Source organism: Uloborus diversus, chromosome 2 (genome assembly GCF_026930045.1).
Source record: "Uloborus diversus isolate 005 chromosome 2, Udiv.v.3.1, whole genome shotgun sequence".
Classification (NCBI taxonomy): domain Eukaryota; kingdom Metazoa; phylum Arthropoda; class Arachnida; order Araneae; family Uloboridae; genus Uloborus; species Uloborus diversus.
Window position 1 is genome coordinate 149,538,854 of NC_072732.1, and position 19,645 is coordinate 149,558,498.

Sequence of the window (19,645 nt, forward strand, 5' to 3'; positions counted from 1 at the left end):
TCTGTACAACGTTGGAGCTCCTTTCGAACGAATTGGGATCGACATCCTGGGTCCTCTACCAAGAACTGCTGATGGGAACAAATACATTCTTGTTTCCATCGACTACTTCACCAAATGGCCCGAAGCATATCCCATTCCAGATCAAGAGGCTACTACCGTAGCAGAGACTCTAGTCCAACATTGGATCTCGAGATACGGAACACCTTTGCAGATTCATTCCGATCAAGGGAGGAATTTCATCTCTGCTGTGTTTAAGGGCCTATGTCAAATTTTCGGAATTGAGAAAACTAGGACAACACCACTACACCCACAATCGGACGGCATGGTGGAGAGATTTAACCGCACAATCCTGAATAATCTCTCGCTTATGGTATCCAGAAATCAACAGGATTGGGACAAGAAGCTACCTTTGTTCCTGCTGGCCTACCGCAGTGCTGTCCACGAGACTACTGGATTTGCCCCATCTCAGATGCTCTTTGGACGAGAGCTTCGGCTACCTTGTGATCTCGTCTTCGGTCGTCCTCCGGATGCGCCTTCATCGCCTGAGGAGTACATCCAGGATCTCCAGGCCCGGTTGGAAGATGTTCATAACTTCGCACGAGAGCGAATCAACATCGCGGCGGAGAAGATGAAGACCCGATACGACACAAGGTCTACTGGACATGAATTCAACGAAGGCGACAAGGTTTGGTTATGGAATCCCATCCGACGGAAAGGTCTGTCACCCAAATTGCAGTCGCATTGGGATGGACCCTACAAAGTCCTTAACCGACTAAATGACGTCGTAGTGAGGATCCAGAAATCACCTAATGCAAAACCTAGGGTTGTACATTATGATCGCTTAGCCCCATACTATGGCCATAGTTCATGAGTATTACGTAAACAACCATGGTTGATAACATAAAAGTTGTAGATAATTTTTGCTTTTAATGTTTAGTAATATTTCTTGTTATTATTGTGTTTTCTGTATCTGTTAGTTATAATTTAATGTGTGTAATTGTGAACTTGTGATAGAAGTTTGGCACCCTTTCTGGGGATTGTACTGCCCGGGACGTGCAGTCCTTAGGAAGGGGGCAATGTTACAAATTCTATAAATAGTAATTATTGTAGGAACGTAACCTGTAAATAGTTTCCCGTAATGAATATACAACCCCTTTTTCATATGGCTAAAATATACGACCCCTATTCCCTTTTTGTTCATTGATAAAATTTGATAACGGTAAACGCATTTCGAGAAGCGTGTGGAATATTTGAGAAAATTCTTTTCGGTGTATTTAAGCCGTTAGCGATGGATAAACAGTTTAGTTTCGATTCAGATTTCGAACGGAGAGCATTTTGCTCTGTTTATAGTGAGGCATTTCGCTGTGTTGTTTTCGTATTTGGAAGTAAATACGTGTGTAAACGTTGAGTTTACGGTGTTGTGTGATAATTGCTTAATTGCTGATGAATAATTTAGCAGTTGTTGAAGATCTTTCCTGTACATAGTGTAAATAAATTTCCTGTGTTTTTATCAAGAACTGTGTCTTCATTTCAAGAAAGTGGAAGTCGCACCGAATCCGTTACAATATTATTAATAAATACATGCCAATGAATCTTGAATAAATCTTGCACATAGATGACCTGCATCGCAAACTAATTCATATATAATAAATAAGCATTTAGCTTTGATAAATAATCATTCAATGAAGCTCTTTTTTCGATTATATAGGAAAAAAGAAAAAGAGAATAAGACAAAAATTGAAAGCGAATACTAGAAAAAGCATATCTGGGCCCCTGTGTAACATTTACATGAATTGAAACATTTACATGAGAACTCAAACCTCCTAATTTTTTATAAATGTAATTTTGAATAAAAAATAGTAACAAGTGGCAACCATTTCTGTGGGCACTCATTAAGTCATATCTTCGTTCCAAGACAGCGTTGCTTGATTTTTTTTTTTTTTTTGATCAGTAGAGGTGGAACCCTTATTAATGTTTACTTTTTTCATGGAGCCCTGGATTTTTTTTACACAATGTAATCTACTATCAGTAATATTAAATGTTAGAATATTTTAATGCATTTTTCATGCAAAAAAAAAAAAAAAAATTATAATAGTTCACATGGATATTAAAATTTTTTTTACAGCTTTTTATCTTATTTAATGAAGTTCTGACTTTAATAATTCGTGTTTTAGATATTTCGAGGTAGACCTAGTCCCATTCATCTTGAACTATGGAGATTCAACTATATTTCTGTTCTTGGATTTAGTCACATATATATATCCATATTTTTGTAATGAGATGAGGTTAAATTTAACATAATATTTGACTTTAATATTTAACTGAAAGTCTGGGAAAAGTTTGGATATATACAAACTAAATAATAATCTGTGATCGGTAGTATGAGTAAAAATAACTTTGTGAACCAAAGTTACCGTTATGTACACCTTGTTATAGCATTTTTTTTATGCTGCCAGTTTTTACTAGCCGTTGCCCCAACTGTCGCTTTTATTCATAGATAACACCCAAGCGGTCTGAGTATGATGAAAATTAGAACTGGGCCTGAACATCAGTCCCCCCCCCCCAACTAAACTGACAACTCAGCAAAATTGTTTCAGAAAATGTAGTGGCTGACCAAGGTTCTGGCCTCGAAGGCCAGCGGTCCAGAACGCAAATCAAATTTCAAAGTATTTTATTCTTTTCTAAATAACATGGGGAAATTAATCCGTTATACTAAAAGAACTGTAAAATGACAAAACATCGGTAACAATTCTGCAGCAGGAATATTTTACAGAAAATATTTTTACTATTTTAAATTATAAAATATTTTTAAATACGTTTCTGTTTATTTACCAGAATTGTTAATTTAAAAGATTACCCCCATTTGGAAATTTCAACAGTAACGATCGTCATTGTACATGCGAAACGGTTTACTTATTTTGACAGCAATCAGCTTTGTTTCAGTTTGAATGAAACAAAATGTAACGAAGAAATTCGATGCTTAAAGATGGTGTACTTTTTGTATAAAAATTCCAGTGAAAAAAAAAAACATTTTTTAGTTCATTAATAAACTTGCATACTTTTTCGAGAAACATATTCATAGTTCGCCGTAATCTGGTGCATAAGCTAAACTAAGAAGGGGGAAATGAAGATCAGCCCCTCCCCCTCCCGAACCATATCAGCCCCCTTTTGATCCAGATATGTTCGACGATGGTACGTTAAACAACTGAAACAATAATTTAATAAAATAATAGCAAACTTCGAAACTATGTATAAAGTAACAACAAATAGAAAATAATTGTGGTAATAAAAACAGTTAAATCGAACATTTGTGAACACAAAACTATTGTCCGTCGATTTTAAATATCACTGACTGAAAAAAGAGAGTCAGCACCCCTCAGTGTCAGCTCTCAACACCCCTTCAGTGAATGGAAAGAGAAACACCCCCTTGGTCAGCGGCTGTCCCTCACGAAATTTGGAACAGGGGAAAGCACAGTCAGAATTTTACGTCGCGGCCGTTTTTAGAGTAGCTTTCAGGTGGCAGAATTTTATGCCACAGCCGTTCTCGAAGCAGAATTTTCATGGCGAAATTTTCCGACACGGCCGCTCTTTGATACATCGCTGGGTGAAGGAATTTTACGTCATGGCCGCTTTAAGGGTTAAAATCTGTGGACACAGTTAAAGCAAAAAAAAAAAAAACAAATTAAACCATTGATTCAGCATTTTAATTTTTGACTCATTCTAGAAAATGGAATTTTGCTTTTAAAAACTTGATATAAGCATTCTAACAAAAATAGACTTTTCATTTATTTGCATCCTAATAAAGTGAAGTTAGCTTGAAAAAAGAACAAAATGTGATTCTCATATGAAATGTTAAAAGATTGCATTTTTCAAAAGTCGACATCTAAAGAAAAAAAAAAGATAAGTAAAAGAGCTTATTTAACGTTAATCATCCTTGTTAGCATCAAAAAATCAAAGCCATATAATTTTCTCCCAAAATAACAGTTAAAGCAAATATTGACAAGCTGGTAACATGATGAGAATATTTTCTAATCAAGTCATTATAAAGGTTAACCGCTAAGTGGCAGTGGGGATAATTTTGAAGTTGGCAACCTTATCATATTTTCCCTGCCCTTACTATTCCTTTGCAGTTCTAAGTTCATTTCACTGAATATATATTATTACTATTGTTTATTAAATCAAGGGTGAGGAGAAAAGTGCTTACCAATGTCTTTACAGAAACATTTACAACAACACCGCTGCTAATTAGCTGTGATAAAATAAACAAAATTATTTAAAACCAAAATTATTTTCAGCTGTTAATTTCTTTCCAAGTTACAAACAGCAAGCATTATATTTATTTGGCAGTAGCAATTATTTATTGCTTGAAGGAGCATCACAAGAGTGTTGATCTTTTTTTCTTTGCAAAATTATAAGCTGATCCCTCTAATTTTACTTTTAAAAAGGTTCCAAAACTTACCAGTTTTATACACCGAAATATGCCTTATTTTGCTTTCAGATTTGCTCTTTCAATAAACAAATTGTGAAAGATCCGTTCTTGTTTATCAGAATTTTGTGAAGGGTCCATTTTGGTTGATCAGATTTTTGTGAAGGGTCCCCCCGTTAACAGACCCAAATATCCTCTGACAAGACCCCTGAGTATATTATAGATATAGTATGCTTTATTTAGCAGCATATTTAGAATATTTATTATCCTTTTATTAGTATGCAGTATTACATTTCTTAACATTTCAAAAAACTTGTTACTTACTCTGAAGGCTTTTTTTTTAAAAATAAACCAAACATGCAGTGAAAAACAAATAACATGTACATTAGTGAATTACAAAATGCAGTAACAAAAGAAATTTTTATCAACAATATCTTCTCATACTATGCATTTTAAACTCAATTCAACGTATGAACAGACATGTCCATACACATATGAATGCATAGCATAAAAGTCAGTGTACAACACTAAATGAACAATTAAAATGATTTGAATAAATCTTAGTTTTAATAGAAACTTACGTCTTTGGCAGACTCTAAAAACCACGCTTTGGCAGATTCAGCATTTGTAATTGTTTCTTGGGTAGTAAATGTCTAGAAATAAAATGTTATGTTAGTTTCTTTTTTTTTCTGTCACTCATATTTCATTTCATCAGAAGAATGACAGAAAAACCATCTACAAGCATAGTCCAATATTTTCTTTTTGGTCAGAGTACTATTTGTTGACCTTTTTTAACAGTTAAAAAGAGAAAAAAAAAAAAAGAAAAAAAGATGATATGCTGCATGTTCGAGAAAAAAACTTTGCTAACGGGGGGGGGGGGGGGGGGAGTTTGGAGTCGCCTGGTTCAGGATAGAAAACAATATTTCTAAAAAGTGGACTATATAATATTTTGCAGGTGTTAAATGAGTCATTTGTAGCAAACAATACATTGATTTATTTTCAACTAGCTACATTTTACAACATCAAAGTACACAACATTTTTTGTTTTGGTGAGAAGTTAAAACAATTTGTTAAGTTAACAAACCAATTTCAAGGCTGAATTTAAGTGAGGATAGAATTTTAGATTTTAAACGAATATTCGAAAAACAGATATATACATGGATAATATCTAGCCTATGTGGCTCTATAATTATGTAGTTTTCAGATAGCGAAGAAATATTTAAAATAGGTGGAGTGGTTCCGGAGATTACCCAGATCATATAAATATACAAAATTGCTTTCTCTCTTTCTATATTAATATAGAAGAGATTAGCAACAACTAAAATTAGTTGAATCATACACCAACATCTTTGACAAAAACTGGGAACAAGACCCAAAGGCTACCTCCATTATGGAGTACAATATGCATTTCTCTCTATCGGGAAGGCTCAAAGGGAGGCCTTCATCCACTCACTTAAAAAAAAGGACTTCATTGTTGGGGGGGAGGGGGGGGGGGAACACATGCAAAATCGTTAACATTTTAATCTGACTTGTCACATGTCAAAATTTATTATAGCATTTGAAGTTAATTCATTCAATACCAATAAATTTGGGAATGCTTAATCTTAATAACAAATTTTGTAGAGGAACACTCCACTGTGGAACTCAAAAGGTTCATTCAGTAACTTCTCAAATGTGACCATGATATAACTCAAAATTTATTTGAACTATCTAGTGAAAAATGCATTTAATATAATAGTTTTAATTTTCAAACCCGAGAGCAATACAGTGCCCATCTCTTATTAAAATCACATTTGTTTTGAGAAAATTTGATTTTATAAAACGGCCGATTTTATAAACCCGTATTCCTATAGTTTAAAAAAAGTTTTCAAGTTCAAATACTCTAAAAAATAAATAACTATATTTATGTTTTAAGCGTTTCAAAATACAGTTGACAGTTTAAACAAGAAGTACTTTCTCTTTAAAAATTGCAGAAGAGCCTTAAAATATTGACATATTGTTTTATTAACAGAATTTGAGAGTAAAAATTCAATATTGTTTGTAACTTTCAACATTATGCCCTCCTTTTTGCTCTGAAATACATTGTATTACATCACTGTCCTGACATCTATTTACGAAGCAAAGCTATTTCCGCATTTTTGACAGTAATTCTGCAACTTCTTCGTGTTTCATAACATTGGAATTTATTATGTCTGTTGCCATTATAACTGTCTTTAACATTTTTATGCATGATTTTAAAAAGCTTGACTTTATAAAATGGCGAAAGCGACTTTATTAAAGGATGGTTTTGACAAGTTTTGATATTGCAATGATTCCAAACGATTTATAACATGGCTGATTTTTTAATATAGTGATTTTATAAGAGGTGGTTACTGTACTGAATAAAAAAAGCATAATGTAACCAATTGTAAAAATCAAATATTGCATTTAAATGTACACAAAATTACATTTTCTAAAACAATAATGAAATAACATTCAGAGGATATAACAAAGAATTTTTACAACAAGATTTCCATTCCAGTTTGTTGATCAAATGTATATCATACATTTGATCAACAGTAGGCACCCATATCACAGTAGGCGTCCTTAATGTGATCACTTTGAGACAAATACAATTTGATAACAATAACAGATTGATACCAATAAAAAAAAAGAATCCAGGCAACACAAAATGACAATTATTTTCAATCAGAGAGCATTTATATTTACAATTGCAAATAAAAATTACAATGATTCAACTAAACACCGTTTCAAATTATAAAATTAGCAGAATGGAAAAAGAACTTTTTCCCACGGCTAAAATGCTTGACCGTTTAGAGTAAAGTTTTTAGTGTAACTAGACAGGGAGAAAAGTTCTTCTGCTTTACTGATAAGAAGGGAACTTATTTTCCCGGAAGCTCCATTAATTCTCTCAAAGAGGAAGGAGATCACCACCTGAAACATGTCCAACAACTGAATTTTTGCAAGTGCAAACAAAAGGCATATCTCAAGGGGAGAGTGTAGTTGCTGAGAATGAATTCCCTGCTTCATTCCCAGAAAAAGATTGCACTTCTGTTAAAAATCACAAAATGTCACACAGAAAATTAGTCTTGTCAGGGTTTGCCTTTGTATTTCTGTTGATTAAGCACTAACAGAGGAGGGGAAAAAACTGAAATTTTATGAAAATATGATAACAATAAGTGAAGCTACTGATTACAATCTAAAACTTTTTTTCAAACATGTGTCAATACAGAGGTGTTCTGGAACTTTGTGATTCTGATATAACATTAAGCTAATGATAACATAAGTCCAGAAGCTTTCAAAAAGTTAAGCTAAACATCACCTTGGAAGCAATGATAAACAATGATGTTTCAGGATTCAATTTCTTTAACGTCTCAGCAAGATGAGTTCCATCAATATTCGACACAAAATGCACATTCGGTCCTGCTTTATGATAGGCTTTTAATGCCTCAGTAACCATCAAAGGGCCCTAAAAAATAAGATAAATATAACACATTTAAATTTATATAAAGGGAAAGAAATTTCCTATCATTTTTTTTTTTTACTTTCTAGCAATTAAATTCTATTGAAATATGTGTAGCTTTTGTCTTTCAAAAATTAACTTTGGTACAATGATTAATGATAAAACAAACATTTAAAAGCACAAATCAGAAAATATATCATTCGTTCCCAAGTTACAAGAAACCACGTATCTGAGCAATATATAGTATCACAATAAATATTATGACATATATCTCAAATTTCTAAGCATAATTTATATCAAACCATTAAACACTTTAAATTTATCTGAGTGCCCAATCAATCCACTTCAAAATTAAAAAAAAGCATTTGAATTTTGAAGTTGTGAATTCAAATTGTTTTTTTTTGCAATCACAAATTATGATAGGACCCTACTTGTGGGGTTTCTTGTTTCTACAAATAGAATAGAATGGAAATGGCCAAGAAATTTGCACTAACAAGGGTAGAAGTGATCAACTTGTCACATATAGGACATTTCCCACAAAAAATATAGGACAAATATAGGACGCATTATACAAATAATTTTGTTATGAAAAAATAAACAATACATATCTTACATTATTTAGTTATTCTTATCAATGATTTTATTTAAAAAAAAAACCCCTCAAACAATATGATAACTTACATCTGAAATGACTTTCCTGTCATTTAAAGAATAATTTTTGAAAAAGCAAAGTGTACTTTATAAACTAAATAACTCAACAAAATTTGAGCAAAGATAACTTTATTATTTCTTCCTCACTCAAGACCCAAGTACTAATTCCACTGTTCTTTGATTTCATACCTAAACTGAGCCCTTTAGCACTTGTATTAAGAACAAACAGAACTTGAGAAAGATCCTTCTGACGTTTTTCAGAGTTTTCTTTATGTTTAAATGTTTCAGCATTCTGCCTCCATTGTGAAAATCCACTATTGCTTATGGGCACTCAACATTGCAAAAATGGCAAAAAGCAGTAAAATCATCTTTTCCTTTAGTGTACCATGCACCAAAATTTGTACTATTAGTGTCCTCCTGGTCCAACCACTCCTAGGGCCGGACTGGACCGTTAAAACGGCCCAGGTGTTTACACAAATTCGGCCCATATCTCAGGGATAAATCTACCCCCCCCCCATGTACACAATCTTGCAAGTTTAAGGGTTTTTTGAAAATGGTAGGAAAAAAGAGCAATAAAATGAATGCAGGTCGCAAGGTCAAAAACTAGGGGAGTGTATGAGTTTGGTGGTACCTTAATTTTTAACAAATTTTAACAAAGAGAGAGAGCGAGAAATTTTCAGCGTCTGGTTTAAGAGGTTGTCATTGCAAGACTGAAATGTTAGCAATATAAACCTATAATCATAAGTGTAATATTCTCACAGACATAGGGAGCTAGGGGATTTCTCCCCCAGAAAGTTTCCAAAAATGTAGTTTTTTAACGCCGTTTTGGACAATCTTTAAACTAGCGTGTTTGTGTGTAGTGGGGGGAGGGGGGGAGTTCGAGAGCCCTCGCTCGTATTTTTTTAGAAGTTGAAACTAGGTTGAAAGTTAGGGATCTCTATCGGAAAATTTTCAAAATTGTAGTTCTAAAAACTCAGTTTCAGACAATCTTTGATGGTGTTTGGGGAAAAGAGATTTGGAGGCCCTCCTCCGGATATGTTTCGAAATAGGATTCTGAAAGAATTTCGGAATTGAATGGAGGAGTTTCTGATTGTTTCTTCCCGGAAATTTTCCGAAATTGTAGTTTCAAAAGCGCAGTTTTAGAATGTCTTTGTACTGTTCGTGAGGGGAAAGGTTTGGGGGCCTGACAACTTTCTGAACCTGAAATTTCAATCCCGCAGTTGGGCGATTCTCCGAAATCATAATAATATTATGTCCCAGAAGCCGAACACAAGGATCGTTTGACCTAGAATTTTTTCTTTTTTTTAATAGTTGGAAATATTTTTTGCGATGTTATTCCATTCTTATTAAAACAATAACTCATTTGTTTCTCCCAACAAAATTTTTTAAACACCGAGAAAGTCACTCTTTTGGCGTGTCCTTATTCGTTTCTCAAGTTCATGTTGTTTACCCCAAGCTCCAGTGTTATCATTCTCGTATCAACATTCATTTGTGTTGGGAGGTTTTTTGAAATTTTTGCTTCAGCTCTCAAAGTCTCCTTCGAAACCTATATTTGCCGATCGAATTCTCCGAAGGCAAGTTTATTACTTTACTACTTAGATATTTAAGATGATTTAGCCTTGTCGGCAAATCCTGATATTGTTTTGTCTACCTGTCGTTTCGAAGTAAATAAAATCCGGGAATTCGAGTTGCAACTTTAGACCACCCATTTTAACTATCGTTTGACAATATTTTGTGTTGTCTTCAGCAGTTTTTTTAGTTTTCGGGTTTTCTTTAGTTTTAGACATGAATCCAGCGAAAAGAAAGAAGATAGGAGGCCGTCCTTACCTCAACTATTCGCCTGATTTGATGGAAAAGGTGATCCACGAAATAGTAACAACCAAATTTAAACAAGAAAAACAAAAAAGGATAAATTTTGGTGTTGGCCTCATTCTCCCGATGTCATTTGATACAAAAAAAAAAAAGAAAAAAAGATTATTGCGACAACGAAGAAACCTACACAATTGAGACAAAATTTGTATCAATTCCTTATAAAAAAATATAAACAAAGATGCCCTTGTAAAAAAAATAATAAAATTCATCAGTAGGTACCCAATAATTGCTTTTCATACTATCTAACGTTCATATTTATGTATCTGAATAAACCATATTTTTTTTTCACAATTGATTTTATTTAAGAGAACCTGAAATCGACTCAAAAAATATAAAACTATTTATAAATCGGAAAAAGTAAGTACAATTTTTTTTTTTTTTTACAATTTTTGCATTGTACGGGATTGGAACAGAACAATCTATGCATTGTAACTTTTGACTGGAGTGGCTTAACAGTGCATATCAAGGAAAATATGAGGTGGTCTAAAGTTGTCACCACCATGTGCAAACTTTATACCGATATACAAAAAATTCCCCCTCCCTTTGGGTGCAATTTAAATTTTTTTTTTTAAGCGTCACACTGCAGCTGAAATGTATGGTAGTGTATGGTTAAATGCAAGAGCGCCCATATGCAAAATTTCAAGGGGGGCCTCAGATATTTTCCTCATGGTTTAGCAGGATATTTTCCCTATAGAAACCAATTTCAGTACAGAATAGTTATTAAAATTTTACATTTTTTTAATAACTTATTCATTAATTGCTGGAGAAGAAATGATTTCACATTTTCGCAAAGAAAAAAGTACTAAAAGCACGGAAGTTCTAATTTAAAAGGGGGGCTTGAGCCCCCTTTTGCCCCCCCCCCCATTTGGGCGCCCTTGGTTAAATGCTCAACCTTTTTTGGCAAAGAATGATGAAAATATGAAGAAAAATACACATATAAAGTGGTCTAAAGTTGTACAGTTTTACAATACATTTAAATTATCTAAAAAATTTACATCAACATTCCACAAACTTAATTTGTAGTACTAAATTACGCATACTTACAGGTTTAAAATAACATTCTTTAAGTAAATTTAATTATTTAAATAATCGAGGAACATCATTTTTAAGTTTGTCTGCAGGTTTTCATGTCTTTCTCAAGTCCTAGGAACAAGTTCAACTATTATAGAAACTTTTATAGAAAGGAACTTTTAATCTGCCATTTTTTTAGATCCTTTGAGTATTTTGTTAATATAATTTGTTTGTTGTTCTTACTAAAACTTTAAAGTTCACTAATGGGTATGTAACACCCTGCCTTTACTCACCGAGGTCCTGAGTACACTCAAAAAGTACCTTACGGTAGGCACTTCTGGTATTAAACCTATATCCTGTACCTGGTTGCCTCTTAATGTCCCAAGGCTCTATTAAACATAGGCCAGGTACAGGCACCACCAAATTTGATGTTCCTTCAAATTTGTATTTATTAAGAGAGTGCTGCAAGTAAAAAAAAGTGGGGAGCTTAACCACAAATCGCTACCAGCCCCACGATCCAGCGGCCCTTCGGCGATCGCCCGACTGCCCGGTTGGTCAGTCCGGCCCTGACCACTCCACACGAAATTTTGTTAAGCGATGCGATTTCGCCATTACAATTCCACTTATTACAACAAACTACTTTTTAACATCATAAGGAACTAACATTCCATGATCCCAAAATTCCACAAAAAGAAAAGATTGCAAAAAGAATATTAGAACATTCCAATCAGAAAATGCACTGAACACAAAAATATACCAACAAAAACCATGATTGAAAACGAAACAAACAGCTGTTGCCAAGCCCCCCTACCACAACACAAAATTCAAAAATCAACTTCAGACTTAGTTCTCCAAACTCCACCCACTATAGTGAAGTCACATTGCTGTAGCCAATGAGCGAAGATGCTTGTTGCAGAACTTAGTCAGTTTCGTTTTTTAATTTGAAATTCGTTTGGGGATGTACTTGCAGCTATATTTCAGCAAAAAATCCAATGTCAAAAAGTTTATTTACTGTTCCTTTTAAAAGATATATAGGGTAAAAAACTGGAATATAGGAAATACAGGACATTTTCGAAAAAAATAGAAAATATAGGACGGTTTTGATGCTTTTTTTGAAAATATAGGATATATAGCACTACTTCGACTCCTGCACTAATCATAATATGACTGGTGATTTTCTAGAATAGGTATACAAGACATATCCATAAAAAATTAAATAGTGATTAGGATGTGGTAACTATGATAAAGATTTCATGGCCAATATCCTTCAGTACACTTATCAAAGAGATTATTTGCATGGCATAACGTTTTGTATTTTTATTTCTTATCAATCTTAAATTACGGGAATTAGTAATCCAGAAATTTTGTATTTAGATGAAGTTTTGCTATTTAAGTTTCTCTATGTAGGCGTTCTTTTCCTGAAAACACACATAATTTTACAAAAAAAAAAAAAAAACCTTTTTTTAAATGTAAAGTCTGTTTGAGTTAAGCCCAAAAAAGATTTGAATAAAATCAAACCCTAAACGATTTGTAACTATGACAATTTCGCTCTCTAAATAAATATTAAAAATATCAGTTGTCATGGTAATCTGAAAAAATCAGAGCAGCATCAATTTTGGTTGAGTGAGGATAATAAGCAATTTGTAATTGCTCAATAGAAAGAAATAACGTAATTGTGTAAGAGGAAGCATAATGGAAGTTTATTTGGTATGATGAGCAGGATGATGATGCGAGTGTAGAGTAAATAAATCAGAGATAGTGGGTCAGTATCTCTGATTTCCATAGCCAGAGTTTAAGGTTTTGGCAGAGATAGACAATTGACACACTGAGCTGAACGTGTAATGTTGTTTTCCAATATCATAATATAAACAAGGTATTAGCATTTATGAAATATTTTACTATTATGTTTTAGTGGGTTAGTATATTAGAACTCAAACAACTCAGACTGATGAGTAATTGCTTTTTTTCCACATACAACATATTTACATTGATTACATAAAATATAATTCCTAACAAAATAAAACAGAAATAAGAAGGCCCACATTTATCCAAACATAATGTTTGATTTCATCGGCAAGAAAACTTATGATGTGTAGGGAAAACATTTGATAAGATTTTATTCCACAAATGCACCCAAGTTTACCATAACTGGTTTTAATAGCACAGTCAGACCCCGATTTAACGAATTCATCGGGACCGAAACTTTTATACGTTAAATTGGGGTTCTTTGTAATATTGGTGTGTGAAAAAGAAATTTAAAAAATGCACTTACCTTATCTAAAACCTCTAATAAGCAACTGCACAAAAATATCCATAATTAGGAAGTTAGGAAGTAGGGGTTTTTGCCTTCATTTCAGTCGAAAAAAAAGAAAAATTCCCTAAATCCCGAAATTCATTAGAGGTTTATTAAATCGGGGTCTGACTGTAATTAGCTTGTCTAATGATACTACGATTTTGCAATATATTTACATGAACATAATTTTAATTAGTTTATTGATTGTTGATATAATTCGAATATAGAGGCACCCCAAAACGGAATATTTGAGAGTGGGCGAAGTTTTCTCAATCATTCAAATAAGACGCAAGCATATAACGAATAAATGTCTTTTTGCTGAAAATAAAATAATCGATTATCTAACGTTTTGAAGCACAAAAATTGCAAATTACGGCAGACAGGTGTTTTGGCGTTACAAGGAACACTTTCAATGCAAAAGTAGTATGAGCTTGTGGATCCAGATGCAATTTTTGCAATTCAAATCGTTGGATAATTTATTATTTTAATTATACACATTATAATTTATTATTATATTTGCTCACATAACTCCATCAAATGATAAGAGACATTAGGCGTCGTTAAAAATCGAAAGAAAGTCTCTAAATTAGTCTTTAAATTTGTCGAATTGTCACACAAAAGCTTCTAAATAAGGAAATTTTTTTGGAAGGTCACAGTGACTTCCAATGACCTCCTATAGAGGAGACCTTGTCTGATAATATGATGAATATCCAATATCTTAGGCAATATATTACGATATTTTCCAACACTATACTCTTCTTCAATGGGGGAAATATGAGCAGGCCCGGACTGACTCGCCGGGCAACCGGCCACATGGCCGATGCGCCCCTACGCCAGAATTTTTTTTTGTTTTGTTCAAAAATATTCTTTCCAAAATAATTATCACCCCCTCCCCTTCTTTTTGTAACTAAAAAAAATTTTTTTTCCCTTTAACTGATGATTTTTCTTCTCTCTTTTCCCGACACCTCGAAATTGTTAACTACAAATGTTTTACGGAAATAAGTCTTTTAGCTAATCACAGAGGAACCTGGAATTATTTTGCCTTTCTTTTCGAAACTTGTTCCTTTCTTCTCAATCATTGTCACTGCTCACTGGTGCGACTTTGAAGGTTATTTACGGGTCAAAATCCTTGGTCCCTCACTACTGTCTTGAACAGGTTTCTTGACGAGTAAATTAAAAATCACGAGTAAATTCTAGGAACCGCTGATAGCTCACTCAATACCCAGAATCACCTGCGAAATTCTGGCGGAAATTTAAAAGCGGCGATTTGGAGTGAGGAGAGCGGGTAGATATGAAAGAAGATTGTTCAGTTTTTTTTCTTGGGTGCTTCCTGAAAAAAAATAGCAATTGTATATTACGCTACTATTTTTAATAGTAATTTATATTTTGCCACCCTTTTTTCCCCGAAATAAAAATTGTATCCCTTGTTTTGTTTCTATAACAGTGTATCAGGACCGCAATCTTTTCCACTGTAATTTTGATCATCAATTTTCTTGCTATCGTACCTCCGATTGCATTAACACAGTTAACGAACACCTAGAGGTGACTCATCTTTATTTGGCAGAAAGCAACATCCTGTTGCGCCATTTTGCCTTCTAAAGAGCCCTGCAGATTTTTTTCTTACACAGACAAACACCCCATACTGTACAACTGCAATAGTTGTTGTTTCAACGCCCAGGTGCGCCCTTCTGTCGTCATATTAAAGCGCCCAGCAGCCATACTGTGACTCCCCCACCACCGTTCTTTTTTCAGGTCTTTAAAAGAATAGTTTTCGAAGGGTCCGTTTTTGCGATCATGAATTTTAAAATTACTTAAAAATACACTTTGAGACATTAAAAAAAAAAAAAACATTTTGAGAGAAGAGAGCTCTTTAAATTTAGAATCAAGACAAACATTCCATACCTACAATCGTTAGTTTGTCTCTGTACGTGCCCTGTTGCGTTTTCAGATGCGCCCTCAGTCTTTTCAATTCACGTTATCGCGACAACTTGACAAAAATGTCTTTTTTCCAGGGTTTCGGAGTCAGAGTCGGAGAGCGGGCGTCGGACTGATTTTGGGGTGAAGGAGTCGGATTCGGGAATCGAAGGTTTAAAATTTTAAGAGTTGGAAACAGAAAAAGAGTCGCTCATTTTCCCCCAAAAGTCCGCAACTCTGCCAGTGCTTGCGGAGTCAAAGACGGAGTCTAACTCTTTTTGCGTTAAAGGAGTAGGAGTTGAAGGTTCTAAAATTTCCGGAGTTAGAATCAGAGCCGTAGTCTGTTTTTTTTATTTGACGCCGCAGTCCCGCTTTTTTCCTTGAAACCCCATACCCCACCTCCGTTTTTCAGATCTTTAATGACATTTTTTATACAGTGGCGTACGCTACAAGTTTCTTGAAGGGTCCGTTTTTGCTATCTTGAATTTTGAAAAGACTTAAAATGACATTTTAAGACATTAAGAAAGTTGTTTTCGGAGAAGAGAGTTTTTTTTTTTTAAATCTTCACTTTACGACAAACATTCCGTCGATCCGTACCTGTAATCGATATTTTTTAAACAAACCACCCTGTTGCGTTTTTAGTTGCGCCCTTCATTTTTTTAAAAATGCCCTACAGCCTTATTGTAACTCTTGTAACAATAAGTACGCTTTACACGACATTCACGTTATCACAACAAAAAAGTCTTTTTTCTTTAAAAAGAAAACCCTCTCCGCCTCTGACCCGGATCTAAAAATTCTGCCCCTCCTCCCTGAAAAAATCTTCAGGGCTCCCAACAGGCCACTGGATTGCGTACCCCCCCCCCCCAAATGACTATTAACTGCTTCAATATTTCTACCTAAATTATGAGTTCATTTGTTTAAATTGTTTAAATTTATCTGTAATTATTATTAGTTTAAGGTTTTGAGCAATTATGCGGAACTTTTAATTCTGATTTTTATAATGTTGAAAATATTTTCAACTTTTTAAATTTGAGTACACATTTTTTATTTATTTTTTAAAAATATTCTTTGGTCACTCGGATTGTGGGTTTTTTTTGTGGTGTACCCCCCTCCCCTACTTCGGCGTCTGCGGGTACGTAGATCCGGGTCTGACCCAGAAGAGGACCTTTCTAGAAAGGTTTGTTTTTGCCATCTTGAATTTTGAGAAAACAGAAACTTCTTGCAATTTACAATGAAAAATTTATTGACGAACTATAAGAAGTCAAGAAATGAGAACTTTTATCCTTGTGTGATAATTTATTAAATTATTCCTTAAAACTTTATATTTATAACCTTTTACATTTTTGAGGGAAATGTTCGTTTTTCCATTTTAAGAAGCATCATTATGTACATATATTTTAAATTCATATCTTCTCTTTCCAGATTCCACAATCTTCATTATTGATTTCAGCTCATTTACTAATTTTGTAAAATTTGTTCACAATGGGAACGTTTCCAAAATTTTAAAAATGTTTTTTTTTCTGAAAGAGCATGCTAAAAAACATAGGATCTGACCATTTTTATAATAATTTGTTTAAGTTTAATATTTTTAAAAAATTACTTAAATCCGTGCGCTTTCAATGTTTATGCTTCTGTCCGATGACATCACAAATGATGAAATGTCATTCAGAGCAAAATATTTAATTTGCATCTTTACTCGCGTGTATTGGCAACAATATGGTTGATAGCAAGAGTAGAGCGCAATTTTAATTCGCTTCTTGATTATCATAATGTGGAATCATGGTACTAAGACGCGGTACAGTTCATCATTTGTGACGTCATCAAGACCATGCCTTGTTTGAAAAATCGGACATTTAAAAAAATTAATTAAAAAATAACTGTTGGGAAAATAAAAGTATTTTCTGGGTCCATGTTTTTTTTTTTTTGCTTATTCTATCAATTTCAGTGACAAAAAGGACTACTTTTGACTGAAGGAAACAACCCTATTATTTATAGATTTTTCGTTACTTGCAGATAGCATTATATTACGTTCTTATGTTTAGCCATGTTACTTTAGCTTTGGATGTGGTCATAATTTTGACCAAAAGAACAATTTCTTGTAAACTATGGTATGGTAATTACAATTTTTAAATTTTATTATACAGCCAAAAATCATGTTTTCCTTTTATTATAATGAAATACTTAATATTGTCCAGTGGTGTATAGGTAATCAATATTATTTTAATTCGCTCAAAAGGAGCAGGAAAGTCAATGAAATGTAATCAGTTGACGTAAAAATGTCATAAAAGCTTTGCAGGCTCCTTTTGCAAAATATCTATGCAATTATTAAAAGATTTTTGGTTGGAGGGCAGTGACGCAACCAGAAGAGATAACCATAGCCCCCCCCCCCCACAGAATGCTGAGCTAAAGGTTTTTCAAAACTATTCCTTGTTATTGAAGAGAAAAAAAGAACATGTATAATGGGAAAACAAAGTGATTTTAATTGAAAAAAAAACCACTGTCCGGGGGAAAATCTTAATTTCTTTTAAAGAAATTTTTGAATTAAAAATATTTAATAGTTGCAGCTTATTGATCAAGTTCAAAAATCGCTAAAAATTGTGTTTTGTGAGCTTTAATTTCGAAAAATTTCTGGCCCTAGTATACCAAGATATTGTCTTACAATCGTGTTTTTAAGACTTGAATGTAAGAAAATATATGGGCAAGGATTTCCGAACCGTCTTCTTCTAATTAAAAGAAAAAAATGAATATAAAATATTGATTAAGTTTTAAGAACCATAATTTGGAAAATTTTTCCAGGGAAGAGCTCCAGAACCTTCTTTCCGTAAAATCATCATAATTTGTCGACAACTGCGTTTTTGAAACTTCAATTTCAAAAATTAAGGGGGGGGGGGAGGATTAATTGATTTCGATTTATTTTTTAAGCACTTTTATTATACTTGGCCTGATTGTCACGGAGTAATCTGACGCTTGCTTTTGCTTATACTTCATCAACTAGATCACTTTGAGACTACTGGATTTCACTAAATGATTTGCTTAATTTTTAAGGTACAACTTAACGCTGAAAAAGAAAAATTTTTAAATAAAATTATTATTTCTGTAGGATGGAAAATAGCGAATTTCATGTAATTTCCCCCATTAAATATTTAATTACAAAACCCATTGTTACAAGTTTTGTTGCCTGACAACAGCAATATTAATAATAATCATTAAAAAAAAAATGAATCAAGGTTTTTCTGGAGCAAACATGATATTTATCCACTATCATTGCTTCCTTTGGATTTTTATCCTCATCTCTATATGTCAATAATCGAAAATGAATCTAAGTAAAGAAATACGGATCTTTATCACGAGTGTTTTGTCTGTTGTGAAATATGAATTAGTTTTGCAAACCTTTACCATTTAAATGGTTCTAATTAAATAACCGAACAAACAAATCCTAGGATTAATTTTTAGTGCCAAATGCTTAAAGTTTTAGACACGCATAATTGTTTTTTTCCCCCTTTTTGGTATGCAGCATTTATATGAAAAAAAAGAGGTGAAATTTCGTGATAGAAATATTATTCTGTCTCTGAAATACATTTACACTAAAAAGAATAAAATACAGAATTTTTAAACAAAATACTAAGCACTTTTCATAATGCACTCAAATGAACAAAATAACTTTTCTGGGTCAGAAAGAACCAGAAGAAGAAAGAAAGAAAGTTTTTAAGTCAAGAAGAAGTTAAGAAAGAAAGTTCTTAAGTATTTCTGTAGTTTAATTATTCCAAGAAAACGACTCCATAAACGAGGAAAAGTGCGGCTCAAGTCTTTTCAAACCTAACTCCCCCCCCCCCCAAAAAAATAGGCATGTTTCAACACTCAAAGTTACGACAGAAAGTTAGATAATGATAAAAAAAAATTCTTCACCAGACTTGAGTCGCAGCTTTCCACATTTGTGGAGTCATTTTGTTGGAATAATTGAAAACTAAAGGAATACTAAAATATTGTCCTTTCTGACCCAGAAAAGTTATTTTGT

The 19,645-nt window shown here is 33.3% G+C and overlaps 1 protein-coding gene across 1 annotated transcript in view; it reads right to left on the reverse strand.

The window, feature by feature from the left end:
- Window positions 1-19,645, reverse strand: part of LOC129216073 (glucose-6-phosphate isomerase-like) — a 51,681-nt gene that overhangs the window by 26,824 nt on the left and 5,212 nt on the right. The window contains exons 5-6 of the mRNA XM_054850220.1: window positions 7,749-7,895; window positions 5,008-5,079 (exon numbers count right to left, since the gene is read on the reverse strand). Coding sequence (XP_054706195.1) covers window positions 5,008-5,079; window positions 7,749-7,895 — 219 coding nt within the window. The remainder of the gene's footprint in view (window positions 1-5,007; window positions 5,080-7,748; window positions 7,896-19,645) is intronic.